We start from the raw sequence: 17,601 nt of genomic DNA on the forward strand, positions 1-17,601 counted from the left end.
TATAAGTGGTGTACCCCAAGGTTCAGTGCTGGGTCCTCTATTATTAAATTTATCTACTAATGATATCAAGGACAGGATTAATAGCACCATTTCTATTTCTGCAGATGACACTAAGGCCTCTTTCACACTTGCGTTGTCCGGATCCGGCGTGTACTCCACTTGCCGGAATTACACGCCGGATCCGGAAAAACGCAAGTGTACTGAAAGCATTTGAAGACGGATCCGTCTTCAAAATGCTTTCAGTGTTACTATGGCACCCAGGACGCTATTAAAGTCCTGGTTGCCATAGTAGGAGCGGGGGCGCTCCAGAATGACGTCAGAGCGCCCCATGCGCATGGATGACGTGCCATGCGATCACGTCATCCATGCGCCCCGGGAGCCGCATGGACGGTAAGTATACTGCTCCCCCGCTCCCCACTACACTTTACCATGGCTGCCTGGACTTTAGCGTCCCGGCAGCCATGGTAACCATTGAGAAAAAGCTAAACTTCAGATCCAGCAATGCGCCGAAACGACGTTTAGCTTAAGGCCTGGATCCGGATCAATGCCTTTCAATGGGCATTCATTCCGGAGCCGGCCTTGCGGCAAATCTTCAGGATTTTTGGCTGGAGCAAAAAGCGCAGCATGCTGCAGTATTTTCTCCGGCCAAAAAACGTTCCGGTCCGGAACTGAAGACATCCTGATGCATCCTGAACGCATTTCTCTCCATTCAGAATGCATTAGGATAAAACTGATCAGGATTCTTCCGGCATAGAGCCCCGACGACGGAACTCTATGCCGGAAGAAAAGAACGCAAGTGTGAAAGAGCCCTAAACTGTGTAGCACTGTACAGTCTATGGAAGATGTCCATATACTACAAGCTGACTTGAACACTCTAAGTGATTGGGCATCGACTCTGCAAATGAGGTTCAATGTGGACAAATGTAAAGTTTTGCATTTTGGTAGTAATAATCTCTGTGCTTCTTATGTCCTAGGGGATGTAACACTGGGAGACTCGCTTATAGAGAAGGATTTGGGTGTCCTTGTAGATGGTAGATTAAATAACAGCATACAATGTCAATCAGCTGCTTCTAAGGCTACTTTCACACTAGCGCTCGGGGCTCCGCTTGTGAGTTCCGTTTGAAGGCTCTCACAAGCGGCCCCGAACGCATCCGTACGGCCCCAATGCATTCTGAGTGGACGCGGATCCGCTCAGAATGCATCAGTCTGGCACCGTCTGTCCTCCGCTCCGCTCAGCAGGCGGACACCTGAACGCTGCTTGCAGTGTTCGGGTGTCCGCCTGGCCGTGCGGAGGCAAACGGATCCGTCCAGACTTACAATATGGCTCAATTTCAAACGGAAAGTAAAGTCTGGACGGATCCGTCTGAGCAACTTTCACACTTTTTCCTAAACTATAATGCAGACGGATCCGTTCTGAACGGATCCCATCGTCTGCATTATAGGAGTGGATCCATCTGTGCAGACACCAGACGGATCCGCTCCGAACGCAAGTGTGAAAGTAGCCTAAGGCTACCGGGATATTGTCATGCTTTAACGAGGCATGGACTCGCGGGGCAGGGATGTAATATTACCACTTTACAAAGCGTTGGTGCGGCCTCATCTGGAATATGCAGGTCAGTTCTGGGCACCAGTCCATAAAAGAAGCTCAACAGCTGGAAAAAGTTTGACTAAACTGAGAGGGGCATGGACTAAACTAAGAGCGACTAAACTGATAAGGGGCATGGAGGGTCTTGGTTATGAAGAAAGATTAAAATAATTACATTTTTTTAGTCTTGAGAAGAGACGTCTAAGGGCCAGACAAAAAATATGGTGAAAAGCTGTTCCATGTAAAATGTGCTCAAAAGACAAGGGGGCACTGCCTCCGACTGGAGAAGAAAAAGCTCAGTCTCCAGAAGCGTCAAAGCTTCTTTACTGTAAGAACGGTGAAGCTGTGGAATAGACTTCCTCAGGACGTGGTCACAGCAGGAACAGTGGACAGTTTTAAAAAGGGTTTAGATGAATTCTTAAAAGTAAAAAACATTAATGCTTATGAAAATGTGTAGAAATCTGAGTCTCACTTCCTTCTGGGATTCACGTCCCCACCTATCCCTTGGTTGAACTTGATAGACTTATGTCTTTTTTCAACAGTATCAACCAGGGGCGGACTGGGCCGGGGGGCAGGGGGGCAATTGCCCCCCGGGCCTCCCTGGCTTGCTGTCCCGGCCGGCCGGCCGGGCCGGAATAAACATCCGCTTTATGCCAGGGAGACGGGGAGCAGGGGAGCAGTGGAGGCGTGTTGCGGCAGCCTATCAGACAGGCCGCCGGACCGGCGCAGGCGGCGCGATGACGTCATCGGCGCGATGACGTCATCGCGCCACCTGCGCCGGTCCTGCGGCCTAACTGAGCCGCTGCCGTAAAGTGATTGCAGTGTGTGCTGGCGCCTGGCTGGAGGCGGGACCGGAGTAGTCCAGAGAAGCAGGGAGGTAAGTATGTCTGACTGACATTTTTTTTTTTTTCTTTATTTTTGTCCCTATCTGGCTACTACTGGGCTGGCACTTTATGAGGGGGGTGGGGGGCAGGGGGCACAATCTGGCTAGTGGTGGCTACTCCTGGCACATTATAGGGGGGCCCCCCCCTAATCTGGCTACTACTGCCAGTGGTAGCCAGATTAGGGGGGGGGGCCCCCTATAATGTGCCAGGAGTAGCCACCACTAGCCAGATTGTGCCCCCCTGCCCCCCACCCCCCTCATAATCTGGCTACTCCTGGCACATTATAGAGGGGCCCCTATCTGGCTACTCCTGGCACATTAGTGGGGGGGCCCTATCTGGCTACTGGCACATTAGTGGGGGGCCTATGGCTACTGGCAGATTATAGGGGGGGCCTATGGCTACTGGCACATTATGGGGGACCTATGGCTACTGGCACATTATGGGGGACCTATGGCTACTGGCACATTATGGGGGACCTATGGCTACTGGCAGATTATAGGGGGCTATGGCTACTGGCAGATTATAGGGGGGGCTATGGCTACTGGCAGATTATAGGGGGGGCTATGGCTACTGGCAGATTATAGGGGGGGCTATGGCTACTGGCAGATTATAGGGGGGCTATGGCTACTGGCAGATTATAGGGGGGGCTATGGCTACTGGCAGATTATAGGGGGGCTATGGCTACTGGCAGATTATAGGGGACCTATGGCTACTGGCACATTATGGGGGGGCATATGGCTACTGGCACATTATAGGGGGGCCCTATGTGGCTACTGGCACATTATAGGGGGGCCCTATGTGGCTACTGGCACATTATAGGGGGGCCCTATCTGGCTACTGGCACATTATAGGGGGGCCCTATCTGGCTACTGGCACATTATAGGGGGCACTATGGGGACATTAGCTCAACTGGGGATATTACAAGGGGGTATTTTGTGCACTGTCTATTATAAGGAGAATTATTTCTACTGGGGGGGTGGGGCATTATGGTGGGCTTTATTACTCCCCCATGGTATGACCCCCTAGTAGCAGCCCCAGCCTCTCCCTGCTCTGTGACCCCTCTGCCCCTTCTCCAAATCCTTATTATGAAATCTTTCTCATTAGGATAAAACACAACATCAGCTCCGCCGAGCCCCCGGCCAAAGCGTGGAAGTGGCGTCCGAGATCCCCAAGGGTCAAGTAACTGTAAGTTTTCAAATGAAATATGTTTATGTTATACACATATATCCTACACTGTGCCACACAATATACAGTTTCTCCTGCAAAAGTCATCAAGTGTCATGGGGGGGACACAGAGCAGCGCCCAGCGGGGAGGAGAGAATACACGGATGCAACACTGTATCAGCCAGAAAATGACACTTTCGGCATTATACCAAAAATGCAATTTTCGGCTGATGTGTTTCGGCGGCCGATATATCGGAGCATGCCTAGTTTATTTTGTTTTACTGTGTTCTAATTTACATGGCTGACGAAAGTTGGGGGGGGGGGGGTTGGCTCAGTGGGCCTCTGGGTGTTACTTGCCCCCTGGGCCAAAAGTTGCCAGTCAGCCCCTGGTATCAACTATGTAACTATGTAACGTAGGATCAAAGTAGAAGAGAAGATTAAGGGAGGAATGTCTAGTGTTGCTTTAAAAGTGAAAATCTCTTAACCTCTTCAGCCACCATGATGTACCTGTACATCATAGTGACTGAGGGAATGTGTGGAGCGGGCTGCTGTGCTGTATAATACAGCAAGCACTAGGCCACAATGACCGTGATTGGTGAAACCGGTCATTTAACTCCTCAGATGTCACATTCAATAGTGATCATGGCATCTGTAAGTTTAGGCAGAGGGATGTGGCTCCCTCTGCCTTCCGAATCACTCCTCAATTTTGCATATAAAAACATGTAAACAATAAAAAAAAATACCTAACCGGTATCGCCGTGTCTGAAAATGTCTAAACTTTTAAACTATAAAAATATTTTTCCTGCGCAGTGTATGCCGTAACAAAAAACAAACAAACAAACGTCTATAGACGGAAAAATAAGAAAGTTATGGCTGTCAAAAATAGCAAAGCAAAGTAAATTTTAATTTTTTATTTATTTATTTTTTAGTAGTAAAGCAATTTATCACCATAATTGTATTGCGCCTCAAAATATGGACATCATTACATTTTTAGCGCACAGCGAGCGCCATAATATCAAACCCCAAAAACGTTGTCGGAATTGTGGGTTATTTTCAATTTCACCCCACAAATATTTTTTTTCCTGTTTTCCATACAAGACGTGATAAATGAAATGCTGCCATTAAAAAATCCAACTTATCCTGCAAACGGTGAGCCCTCATATGGCTGAATGGAAAAAAATGTAAGTTAGGGTTATTATAACATGTGGAGAAAAAAAAGAAAATGGGCCTATTACTTAAGGGTACTTTCACACTTGCGGCAGAGGATTCCGGCAATACGGACGCAATCCGAACGCAAACGGATGGCATTTGTCAGACTGATCCGGATGCGGATCCATCTGACAAATGCATTGAAATACCGGATCCGTCTCTCCGGTGTCATCCGGAAAAAACTGATCCGGTATTATTGTTTTGCATTTTTTAAAGGTCTGCCCATGCGTAGACCGGAAAGCCGGATCCGTTTTGCCAGAACACTTAATGCCGGATCTGGCACTAATACACTTCAATGTAAATTAATGCCGGATCCGGCAAGTGTTCAGTATTTATGGCCGAAGAGAAAACTGCAGCATGCTGCGGTATTTTCTCCATAAAAAAACAAAACGTAAGAGCGACTGAACTGATGCATCCTGAACGGAATGCTCTCCATTCAGAATGCATTAGGATAAAACTGATCAGTTTTTTTCTGGTATTGAGCTCAATACTGGAAAAGAAAAACGCTAGTGTGAAAGTACCCTAAGGGGTTAAAGTGTAAGTCCAATTATAATCAACCTTCCATAAATAGTACAATTGAAGATAATGTTTAAAAAAAAATTAGTCACAGAAATTTCTGCCACATACTGTATAAATATACCGTAAAGCTGCATTAATATGGAGGCTTCTTGTCAAATTTATTTTTATTAATATGACAAAAAGGTATTGAGATACACATGAAATCTTGTAGGTGTAAAAGCAAGTTCAAAAGTATATATTCGATATACATAGCTATGACAACAAAGCAGTTAAATGTTGTCATCCAGTAATTATCGGTAGTGCATAATGTCTGCGACATCTCATGAATAAAAGGTCAATAAAGAGGGGTAAAGGAAAACGTATCCTTTTAACTGCACAACAATGGTCGATGAGATGGTCTGTCATACCAATCATGAGCATGTGGGGGCGTCTAATTTCGTCAGTCTAAATGATGTGCGGGTCTGTTTCCTAGTGGTAGAGGGGACGTAGGGGCGTCAAGTGTCTCATGTCCGGGTCAGGCGGTTGTTAAGTTTGAACTGATTGTCTAAAAGTCAGCCATGGTGTCCATAGCCTCTTGTGTTTTTCGTGTGTTCTGGTTTCCCAGCTGGCTAATTCTTCTAGTCGGTGCAGGCAATCTACTTTGGCCACCTATTGGAAAAATGTTGGAGGTTCTGTACTGAGCCATCGTTGGGGGATGAGCAGATGAGCTGCCTGGATCAGGTGTGTCGCTAGGCTGCCTCTTGAGGGGGACAGGGCTTTTGTGGAGGGCCACAAGAGTACCAATTCTGGGGATAATGGTAAGTTAGTACCTAATGCTGTATTAATGGCCAGCAATATCTTGTCCCAGTATGGTTTTATTTTGGGGCGGGTCCAAAAAATATGGAGTAGTGTCCCTCGGAATTGAGGAGTGTTCAGTGCTAGATAAAGCAGTGAGATCAACTTACGTTGGGGCGTGGTAGGCGTTAACAGCTTCTCAAGCCACGTTAGGGCAGCAGTGAGGATATTTTGACATATCGGCACCTTACTGACGGACCTCAGTTCTATAAGGTCTAAAAAGTTGGAGTTGTCCCAGACCTGGCTGAGGGGGTGTTGTTTTGGGTATTCACCTGTGGCTCCTCTGACAAATTCTGCCGTTGAGTATTCTTGAAGCAGCAGGTTCCAAATTGGGGGCATCTGCACCACTTTAGGTCTGATAGAGTACGGGGCTAGGTCTGCCGGCATCTTGGTAGATTGGTTGGGTAATATCCCATGATCTCTGTTAAAGTGTTTGATGACTAAACTGGTGCCTTTCAGCAGCACGTGTGAGTGGAGAGAAGTGGATGTCAAGCCCCACAAGGCTGTGGTTGGGAGAGTTACAGGATTTCAAAATCTGTGCCTATGGGACGGTAACAGGGAGCATGTAATTGTAACCATCTCCTCAGGTGAATGGCCTGGTAGTATATTTGCGTGTCGGGTAAAGCGAAACCACCCTGGTTACGTCTCAGTATCAGTCTGTGGTGAGCTATTCTAGCGCCCTTTCCTCCCCATAAGTATGTCGAGAAAAGTCTCCGGAGTCGAGTGAAATATGAAGTGGGGAGAAAGATGGGTAACCTTTGCATTACATATTGAATTTTAGGGAGCACGAACGCTTTCAGCATATTTTTCCTGCCCATCCAAGAGGTGAATGGAAGGCGTAGGGAGTGTAGTTGTTGCTGGAATTCCGCTAGTAAAGGTGTATAATTAAGATGGAACAGCATGTCTGGGTTAGCTGGGATTTTAATTCCCAAGTAGGATATGGACGAAGTCTGCCACTGAAATGTAAATGACTTTAGGGTGGCTATAGATGTCTGAAGGGCTGATATATTCATCGCTTCTGACTTCGAGTAATTTACTTTATAATTTGACACTTTACCATACTGCTCAAATAGGGATAAAAGATGCGGGAAGGCCTCGACCGGGTTGGAGACCATTATCAGCAGATCATCTGCATATGCTACATTTGTGTATTCAATGGATTCGTTTTTGGCTCGTACTCCCTGTATGACGGGGTGGTCTCTGATTGCCTGGAGAAGAGTTTCCATTGCCAGAATGTAGAGGGCTGGAGACAGGGGGCAGCCCTGTCGCGTCCCGTTACGTATGGGGAAAGATGGTGACAAAGTGCCATTGACTCTTATTCTAGCGCTCGGGTCACTAATAGTGTCATGACCGCCTCCTGAAGCCACTCCGGTATGCCAAATCTGTGTAAGGTTTTCCTCATAAAGTCCCAATTCACCTGGTCAAAGGCCTTCTCCGCATCTACACTAAGGAATGTCAGGGGGAGACGTTGCTTTCTGGACCATTGCATTGCTGTGACGACCCTGCAGGAATTGTGGTTACCCTCCTTTCTAGGCACAAAGCCTGCTTGGTCTGGATAAATGATCTTGGGTAGCAGAAGGCTTAGGCGTGTGGCTAACCCAGATTTTAATATCTACATTTAAAAGTGATAGTTGCTTGTAGCTACCACAAAGGGTAGGGTCCTTCCCGGGCTTGGGGAGGATGGTGACAGTGGCCTCTAGTGACTGTTTGTTCAAGTGTGAGCCAGTGAGGAGTGCATTGCACCAGGAAGCTAGGTGGGGAGTCAGGAGATTTGAGAACTTTTTGTAATAGCCTACTGGGATGCCGTCCGGGCCTGGACTTTTGCCCAGCGGCATGGAGTTCAGTATTTTCTTAATTTCAGGCTCTGTGACTGGTGTTAGAAGGGATTCACCCTCTTGAGCCGTAATTTGGGGGAGGTTTAAATGTTTCAGGGATTGGTCCATTGCTATTTCCAGCGAGGGATCTGTAGGGGTGTCATGATCAGCCAGTCCATAAAGCTGTTGGTAGAATCTCTGAAAGTCAGTGGCTATGTCGGCCGTTTTATGTAGTGTGTCTCCCCGCCTCGATTTTATGCTCGGGATGTACATAGTCTTTCCTCTGTTTAATGAGGGAGGACATGAGCTTTGTTCCTTTATCTCCATGCAAATAAAATGGGAGTATTGGTAGATCCTTTAGTTGAGATCTTAATTGGGTCAATTCTCATTGAGCAGCTAGGGTTTTAGAGCTTTTATGGATGGATTCTTTGTCTGCAATCTTTTTAAGGAGGGAATGCAGTATTTGTCGTCCATCTTTTTTAACTTTACTGCCAAGGCCGATAAGCTCTCCCCTCATGACTGTTTTATGTGCCTCCCAAAGTGTCGTGAGTGACATTCTTGGTGTTGAGTTTTCAGAGAAGAACCAAGCCAGCCTCTGTTCTACAGATTTGACATCCTCAGACCTATCTAACAGCGTTTCGTTCAGTCGCCAATGTTTATATTGGGTGGGTAGGTTTGAAAAATGTAAAACTGTTGAGACTGGGGTGTGGTCTGAAACTGTTATGGGGTCAATTTTGGAGCTTTCTACCATGTCTATGAAGTTGGTGGAGATGAAAATATAATCCAGTCGTTTGTATGTGTTGTGAGAGGCTGAAAAAAGATGGTGTAGTCGCGTCCGTCCGGGTGTACCAGTCGCCAGGTGTCTAGTAAGTTGTCCTCAAAGGTAGTTATTTATGCATCCCAACGCCGACTGGGTCAGCTGTGAAGTGCCGTCAGATGTATCCGTGTGAGGGTTTAGAGTGACATTAAGGTCCCCACCTAGCAGCCATATACCCTCCGCAAACGTCCCAAGCTTTTGTAGGGTGTTCCTGATCCATTGTTTTTGGCCTCTATTTGGGCTATACAGACTGGCCAGAGTAACTATTTGTGTGCCTTCAGGGTTGGTCTGCGTAGTCGTCAATTTGAAGGGGACACATTTAGATATTGCTATTCCCACCCCTCTTTTGGCTTTCCTGAATACACTGAGGAACCAATGCTGGAAGTAGGATTTCTGGAGGTTGGGGATGTTTGACGCTCTAAAATATAGTTCTTGGAAAAAGCACACGTCTGTATGGGATTTCTTAAGGAGACGTATAACTTGAGAGCGTTTCTGTGGGGTATTGAAGCCCCTTACATTGAAGGAGGTACACTTAATCTGGGGCAGCATGTGTTATATGCTGGGGGCCCGGTACATGGGGATTATTAGCCAGTGTCATCAACCACAAAATAAGGTAATCAACATAAACAACTTCTAACATAACATGAGATAGGTTAACAGAGATTCTGAAGGGGTGGCTCCTATGCCAGCAACGCCGCAGCAGTTCAATTAGATGCGATGGAGTGGGCGCAGGAGACCATCTAGTGTAGCGCATGCACCAGGTCTGCGCTGAGATACTCCTGGTGTGGGTCGGGGCGTCGGTGCGCGTCTGGTTCATCAGTGTGGTTAACCAGCGCTCCCTGCATACCTGGCGCCCTATTGTCCACAGCTAGATGGAGGTCCATCAAACTAGAGGTTAGATCGCGGTGAGGGCCCCACATGAAATGATGGACCCCCTCCGGATCTGCTGAAGAACAAGAATGGGGAGATAACGATAGTTAGCAATAGTTCACTGATACTTGCGTGCAGGAGCGAGGCTGAGTGAAATAGTCCTCCGAGAGGGTGTCGCCGCAAAGAAATGACGCAGTCCAGGTCACTTGGGTGAGACCTGTAGGTGAATCAGCCAGTCAGGCTTGTGAACATTCCATTTTCTCTGTGGAGCCTTTGTCCACATCTGTGCCTCCGAAAGGTCCGGCAGCAGGACGCCAACTCCAGCAGAAGGTAGCAACGAGGGGATGTCCAGTGGGGCAGTTTGCAGGAGCTCCCACGCCGCCTGCAGATCCGATGGTAAGCGGATAATACATCTTTGTCCCCCAACTGCAAAGGTTAGACCAAAGGGAAAGAGACACTTATAGGGGATCTTGATGTGGCGTAGATAGTCCGTAAGGGGTCACACGGTAGGGCCTCATGGAGAACACTTTCGGGGAGACCGCGTATGCGGAGATTTTTTCACCTACTACGGTTCTCTTGATCCTCTAGAAGTGCGTAGGCTGCATCTAGAGAGTCTACGTAGGCTGCAGTGTTTTCGCTGGCGACCTGGACGTAGTTTAGTATGGCCGCTTGTTTACTTTCAAGAGTCTCTACGTGGTGCCCTATATATTTAACGACCACCTTTATCTCCTTGAGGTCGTGCAGGACCGGAGTTAGGGCCGAAGTTAAAGCATGTTGCAGAAATTGCCTAGAGATTGGGGCTGAGCTCAACTGTGCAGGCCCGTCCACCGGGTCCGAGGTGGAGCCGTCCGCTTCTTTAGAGTCTTGTGTCCAGTCCTCGTGATCTGGCGGCGCCATCTTGGAGGCAGCAGGCGCGATAGCTGAAGACTTCTTGTTTAGAAATTTCTCCATGTCGGAGACACTGCAGTCCGGTTTGCTGGAATCAGACTTGTCTTTGGGTATGCTTCTGCCGATTTTGCCCATTCTGCGCTGAGTTAGACGGCAGTTTTAGCCAGGTTGCAAGGAGGAGAGCTCGCCTACATGCGACTGACTCGGCGGCAGTCAGGCTCCGCCCCCTGATATGGAGGTTTCGGTCATCATATTGGATGCATTACAAGTGTTTGCCCATGCTTATTTTGTGGAAAAGTAAACGTTTCCCAGGATCTGTAATCGTTACATGATTGCATCTAATGGGCAGATGGCAGCATATGGCGTCACCAGGTACGAACAAATTACTATTGTGGCTGCCTAGTTCAGATACTGTGTTTTCTGCAGTATGATACATGGCATTGGGTTATGATATAATGCACTATATTGTAAATCGGTATTCTGATTTTTTTTTTTTTTTTTTTTTACAATTTTACATATTTAGGTTATGATGACAAAATTGCCATAAATAAATAGATTTTCTCACAAGGACTAAAAATTGTGCATGTACTGAGAACCATAAGACTTACAACTTTTCTTTCCAGCAGATTCTTGGCAGACACCTCTTCAGGAGAAAACAGGTAAAGTCTTCTTTTGTATTATGCTTCACCAGTTATGGTCCTTGACGTCAGGAACTCGTATTTGTTATGTTAAAACCCCTTTAATACCAGTGAAGCAGAGGTTTTTCAGCCACTGGAAAGTGATGTCAATTTACATAGTCCTAACTTGTATGTAAGCATTGTCTGCACATATGGATCTAGTACTGTGATGGCTAACCTCCAGCATTGCAGCTCTCAGAACTCCATAGAAATGAATGGAGCATGCTGGGAGTTGTAGTTTCACCACATCTGGGGTGCCAGAGGTTAGCCATCACTGATCTAGTATATGTACACGTGGGGCAGATTTACCAAGACCAGCATTTCCCATGCTGCTAGCAGAGGTGCCCAATTTATGGCAAGATGCAGATCTTGTTATAAATTGGGCACATCCTCTGGCAGTCCGTGTGCCTAAACAGAAATTGGTATAAAGTGGCATAAAAGTAGATAAAGGTGGTCCAGCCTGCTGGCCAAGCCCCTCCCCATTTTTGGATAGTGGCGAGGGTGGCATAGAAAAAACGCCACTTGTGACCAAATGTTTATCAAAGTGGTGTTTAAAAAGTTGCAAAAGCTGCGTTTGTGACTTTTTTATTACCTAAAAATGTCCTAGGGAGAAGATAAATCTCCTGTTAGCCTTAATCACAAGACTACTGTATTTGTTTGCACTAATTTACGAAAATCTCTCTAATTTGTGGTGCTGAGGATGGATGGTTTGATGAACTATCCTCAGTATAGGTTATTAATATCATAATGTTGGGGGTCTAACACCCGTTGCCCCCGCTGATCAGCTGTTTGAAGGGGATGTGGCCCTTGTACCAGCTCTGCTTCCTCTTGAAGGTTTACCTGCGCGTCGTCTACTTTTTAGCTGCAGTGCAGTGTAATTACAACTCCATCCTATTCACGTGAATTGGAAGAGCAGTTGTAATAACATTGCAACACTGCTGCAAAAAAGCTAGAAATGACTGGGCCCCACAGCAAATTTTTGAACGGGGCCCCCCTCCCCCAGTAATTTTTCTGCAACCCCTTCCTTTCCTGCCGCCCCCATTCCTGTGGCTAGTAAAGATCGCTCTCTCAGACCAGGCCCGACAGCTGTTCCATCCGTTTTATACACTGTCTATACGGTCACTGTATATAATTTCATTGTGTAATACTGTTGAGGGGGCCCTGACAAAAATCCTTTAGTCCTCCTCCTCCTGGATGGGCCCCTTCTGGGTCAGGGCCCCAAAGCTGCAGCTTCCCCTGCTTCCCCTATAGCTACGCCCCTGCGCGCAGGTACTTTTGAAGAAGTAGCAGTGCCGACACAAGCACTGCAACCCCTTCAAACAGCCGATCAGCGGGGGTACCAGGAGTCAGACCCCCCACCAATCTGATATTGATGACCTATCCTTAAACTATAATTAATCTGTTCTGTAATGCACGATCCATGATTGTCTGCTATACCAATGCCCCATCTAGTGGTTATACATGTAATTTGAACAAACTGATTTGCCACAGGAATGTTTTGAAAATACACATTTTTCTATGAGTAGGTGTAGGTTTATTTTAGCAATCTATTCTACCAGAGTAGGTGCTGACTGGGATTTCCAATAAAATGCAATTAGCTTGCAGGCCAAATATAATACCTGGAGAATAGCTAAATGATTTTCTGACACTACCCCAAGAATACACAATAATGGAACTCTCTTTGTAGTTTAGTTGCATAGACTTTATCAAGAAGATCTAGCACTTCTGTCCAATGTTGTTTTAGGCTACTTTCACAATGTAAAGTCAACGGGGACGGGTCAGTTTTCTCAGACACAATAGAAAACGGATCCGTCCTCCATTGACTTAAAATGGTTTTAGAGACAGATACTTCTTGGCTATTTTAAAGATAATACAACCGGATCCGTTCATAACTGATGCAGACGGTTGTATTATCATGACGGAAGCGTTTTTGCTGATCCATGACGGATCCAGCAAAAACGCTGGGGAGAAAGTAGCCTTAATTGGGGGCAATTCCACATTAGATGGATCAGTCCTGCACTTGGTGCCTGGCATCTATTATATAGATCCTAAGAGCGGTATCCCATTTTAACTAAAAAAAACAGGAGTGAAATACACCCTATGTACTAGATAACCTTGTGATGGTCAATGTGTTTTGCTGACTGATACTAATATAAGGGATATTATAAAGAACTTCCTGCCACTGGTCTTCAGTAATTACCCCAATATACAGTACAGACCAAAAGTTTGGACACACCTTCTCATTCAAAGAGTTTTCTTTATTTTCATGACTATGAAAATTGTAGATTCACACTGAAGGCATCAAAACTATGAATTAACACATGTGGAATTATATACATAACAAAAAAGTGTGAAACAACTGAAAATGTCATAATCTAGGTTCTTCAAAGTAGACACCTTTTGCTTTGATTACTGCACACTCTTGGCATTCTCTTGATGAGCTTCAAGAGGTAGTCACCTGAAATGGTCTTCCAACAGTCTTGAAGACTGTCCCAGAGATGCTTAGCACTTGTTGGCCCTTTGCCTTCACTCTGCAGTCCAGCTCACCCCAAACCATCTCGATTGGGTTCAGGTCCGGTGACTGTGGAGGCCAGGTCATCTGGCGCAGTACCCCATCACTCTCCTTCATGGTCAAATAGCCCTTACACAGCCTGGAAGTGTGTTTGGGGTCATTGTCCTGTTGAAAAATCAATGATGGTCCAACTAAATGCAATCCGGATGGAATAGCATGCCGCTGCAAGATGCTGTGTTAGCCATGCTGGTTCAGTATGCCTTCAATTTTGAATAAATCCCCAACAGTGTCACCAGCAAAGCACCCCCACACCATCACACCTCCTCCTTTATGCTTCATGGTGGGAACCAGGCATGTAGAGTCATCCGTTCACCTTTTCTGCGTCGCACAAAGACACGGTGGTTGGAACCAAAGATCTCAAATTTGGACTCATCAGACCAAAGCACAGATTTCCACTGGTCTAATGTCCATTCCTTGTGTTCTTTAGCCCAAACAAGTCTCTTCTGCTTGTTGCCTTTCCTTAGCAGTGGTTTCATAGCAGATATTCTACCATGAAGGCCTGATTCACACAGTCTCCTCTTAACAGTTGTTCTAGAGATGTGCCTGCTGCTAGAACTCTGTGTGGCATTGACCTGGTCTCTAATCTGAGCTGTTGTTAACCTGCGATTTCTGAGGCTGGTGACTCGGATGAGCAGAGGTGACTCTTGGTATTCCTTTCCTGGGGCGGTCCGCATGTGAGACAGTTTCTTTGTAGCGCTTGATGGTTTTTGTGACTGCACTTGGGGACACTTTTAACGTTTTCCCAATTTTTCGGACTGACTGATCTTCATTTCTTAAAGTAATGATGGCCACTCGTTTTTCTTTACTTAGCTTCTTTTTTCTTGCCATAATACAAATTCTAACAGTCTATTCAGTAGGACTATCAGCTGTGTATCCACCTGACTTCTCCACAACGCAACTGATTGTCCCAACCCCATTTTTAAGGCAAGAAATCCCACTTATTAAACCTGACAGGGCACACCTGTGAAGTGAAAACCATTTCAGGTGACTACCTCTTGAAGCTGATCAAGAGAATGCCAAGAGTGTGCAAAGCAGTAATCACAGCAAAAGGTGGCTACTTTGAAGAACCTAGAATATGACATATTTTGAGTTGTTTCACTTTTTGTTATGTATATAATTCCACATGTGTTTATTCATAGTTTTGATGCCTTCAGTGTGAATCTACAATTTTCATAGTCATGAAAATAAAGAAAACTCTTTGAATGAGAAGGTGTGTCCAAACTTTTGATCTGTACTGTATATATATCTCCTATTTGTCTTTAATGGTCATAGAATGCTGCGTTACAGAAAATGACCTATTGTTTAAATCACGGTTTTATGTGCAACATATTCTTAATAGATAAAACCGGATCCTCCATTCACAATAGGTGATTGTCACATGTTATCTATTCTTTCCTTGCACAGAACATGCCTAGAAGACTCTCCCATAGAAGTCAATAGGGTCCCCCCTGACCATTGTGTCTACGGACCATGGGGCTGCCATAGAGCAATTTTCTTAACGCTGTATAAATGCTGTTAAGAACAGGTCAGACAAGACTGTCGCCCCCGTAATAATGTTCAGGAAATAGAATAAAACAAATCTACAATCAGAAAATAAAAACATGGTAACATACATCCTTTTTTTTTTTTTTTTTTTTTTTTTTTTCTTCTATCTGGTTATAACTGTCAGATGACATGTCTGGTCTTTAAAGATGGCGTCTGCTCCGGAGCCATCTTTGGAATGGAAGCTGGAAGCTCTGACCCACCCAGTACTTATCTAGAAGCTTAAAGGGCTCAGGTCATAAGTTTCTCTTGCAGGCAACAAATCAAGGGTAGAAATAGTTGCTTCTACATGGAGACATCTGTCAGAATGGATTACGTGTGTGTTCCCTGTGCTGCTTTTTTAATGAATCAAGTTATTAAAAGGGTTTTTCCGGGACTTCCATATTGATGACATATCCTCAGGATATATAATCCGTTTGATGGGGGTCCGACTCCTGACAAGCAGCTGTATAAAGTGACTGTGTGCTGTCTCTTCATTACCTACCAAGCACCGTGCTGTATATTGTATAGTGGCTGTGCTTGGTATTAGACTGGGACTGAGGTGCACAAAGGCCATGTGACCGATGATGTGAAGTCCAGCCGGGGGTAGGCAGAGTTATGGATACTCAGCGCCCTGCCATTTCTGGAACTCCCATAGTAATGAAGAGGAGTTACACAAAAAGCATAGCACAACTAAACTGTTTCCGTAACTCCAGCCACCCCAGGCCAGTGCTTACACAGGTTATTCCGATCCGCCATGAAAGACTGATATGGGAATAGCCCTTTAACTCCCAAGAAACCCCTAAGGTTTTATGCATCTTTGAACATCTTATGACATGTCGAAGATTTATTACAAATTGGCAAAGAGCAGGAGCATGTATAAGACAAAGAACGTTACTTACCGATGAACCCGGTCATACCCATAATTTCACCCAGGCAGCCCCCTGATGTTAGCATCGGAGCATTTCATTCTCTGATGCTCTCCCTTGCCCTGCGCAGGATCGTGCAGGGCAAGGGCTCTTTTATTTACAATAACACACTGCCGGCCGGCGGCTGCTGCCCAGCAGTATGTTCGGTGACTTCACCGGCTCTGATGGGCGAGCTTTAGCGCTGCCCTAGCCGTTTTACAGGCTAGGGCAGCGCTAAAGCCCGCCCATCCGTGCCGGTGATGTCATCGGGCTCACAGCTGGGCGGAAGCCTCCGACTGGCAGTCCTAAGGAGAGCCCGGTCACCAGAACTCCACAAAATGCCTTTGCCCTGCATGATGCTCAAGTCAGGGGAGCTGCTTGGGTGAAAATGGGGATATGTCCGGTTTCAGCTCTGAACCCGGACAACCCCTTTAAATGTCCATCTGCTCTGGTCCTGCAGCAATGATGTCTGCAGACAACCAGTGGCCTCTGCGGTCATTTGCCATTCATGCATATTTATTGTGTCATGACAGTCAGGATATGTACAGTTACTGTACTTTTTTTTTTCTTTTTGCCAACTACCCCTGAGTATAATTCTTACTTTTACACTGTTTGGATACATTTCTGTTTTTGGCTAAGGAAAAAAAAAAAAGAAACCTAACTGCACCACAGCGGCGCGTCTGTACCCAGCCATAATGCGGCATTTGGCAACATAATTACATTTTTCTCCTGATTTCTCCTGCAGTTCACAATTGGCACATAAGGCGGTAATAGGATTTTACAAGGACCTGTATATTTTTCCTCCAGATACAGGTAAGACATGTACCAGCACCATTCTGTTCCAAATAGTAATTTAGCAGAATGGACCTTTTTCTTCTCTATTGTTCTAATGTCACATCCTGTTTAATGGACAATAAAGCCATCTTAATTTTACTGCCTGTGTTTCGTGTACCTTAAAGGGGTTGTGCCATCTCAGACAATGGGGGCATATCGCTAGGACATGCCCACCTCTGAGACCCGCACCTATCTAGTAAACGGAAGCGGTAAAGCCCCAGAGGGCCTTGCTCGGCTATTTCCTTCGGCCCATAGAAATGGATGGAAGCTGTTGCCGCACAAGCGTGGTGTACTCCTATTCATGTCTATGGAGATTCTGAAAATTTTCAGCGGACCAATGAAGGCTTGGTGGTGGCCGGACCCGGCACCGGCGGCCACCACTTTGCCGGCCTTGTGTTAGACCTAGTTTTAGAGATGGTCTGAGATGGGAATACCCCTTTAAAGGGACAATTACTATACATAGAAAATGCACCTAAACAAATAATATCCCAGTAATTCTTCCCCA

At 46.0% G+C, this 17,601-nt stretch overlaps 1 protein-coding gene across 2 annotated transcripts in view; it reads left to right on the plus strand.

Moving 5' to 3' along the window:
- SNX22 (sorting nexin 22) overlaps positions 1–17,601 on the plus strand; it is a 65,823-nt gene that overhangs the window by 46,514 nt on the left and 1,708 nt on the right. The window contains exons 5-6 of one of the 2 annotated variants that reach the window (XM_044283345.1): positions 11,208–11,243; positions 17,008–17,075. In XM_044283345.1, the coding sequence (XP_044139280.1) occupies positions 11,208–11,243; positions 17,008–17,075 (104 nt within the window). The remainder of the gene's footprint in view (positions 1–11,207; positions 11,244–17,007; positions 17,076–17,601) is intronic. The other variant, XM_044283346.1, reaches the window with a different exon arrangement.

The sequence above is a fragment of the Bufo gargarizans genome, chromosome 2 (genome assembly GCF_014858855.1).
Source record: "Bufo gargarizans isolate SCDJY-AF-19 chromosome 2, ASM1485885v1, whole genome shotgun sequence".
In the NCBI taxonomy this organism is placed as follows: Eukaryota; Metazoa; Chordata; class Amphibia; order Anura; family Bufonidae; genus Bufo; species Bufo gargarizans.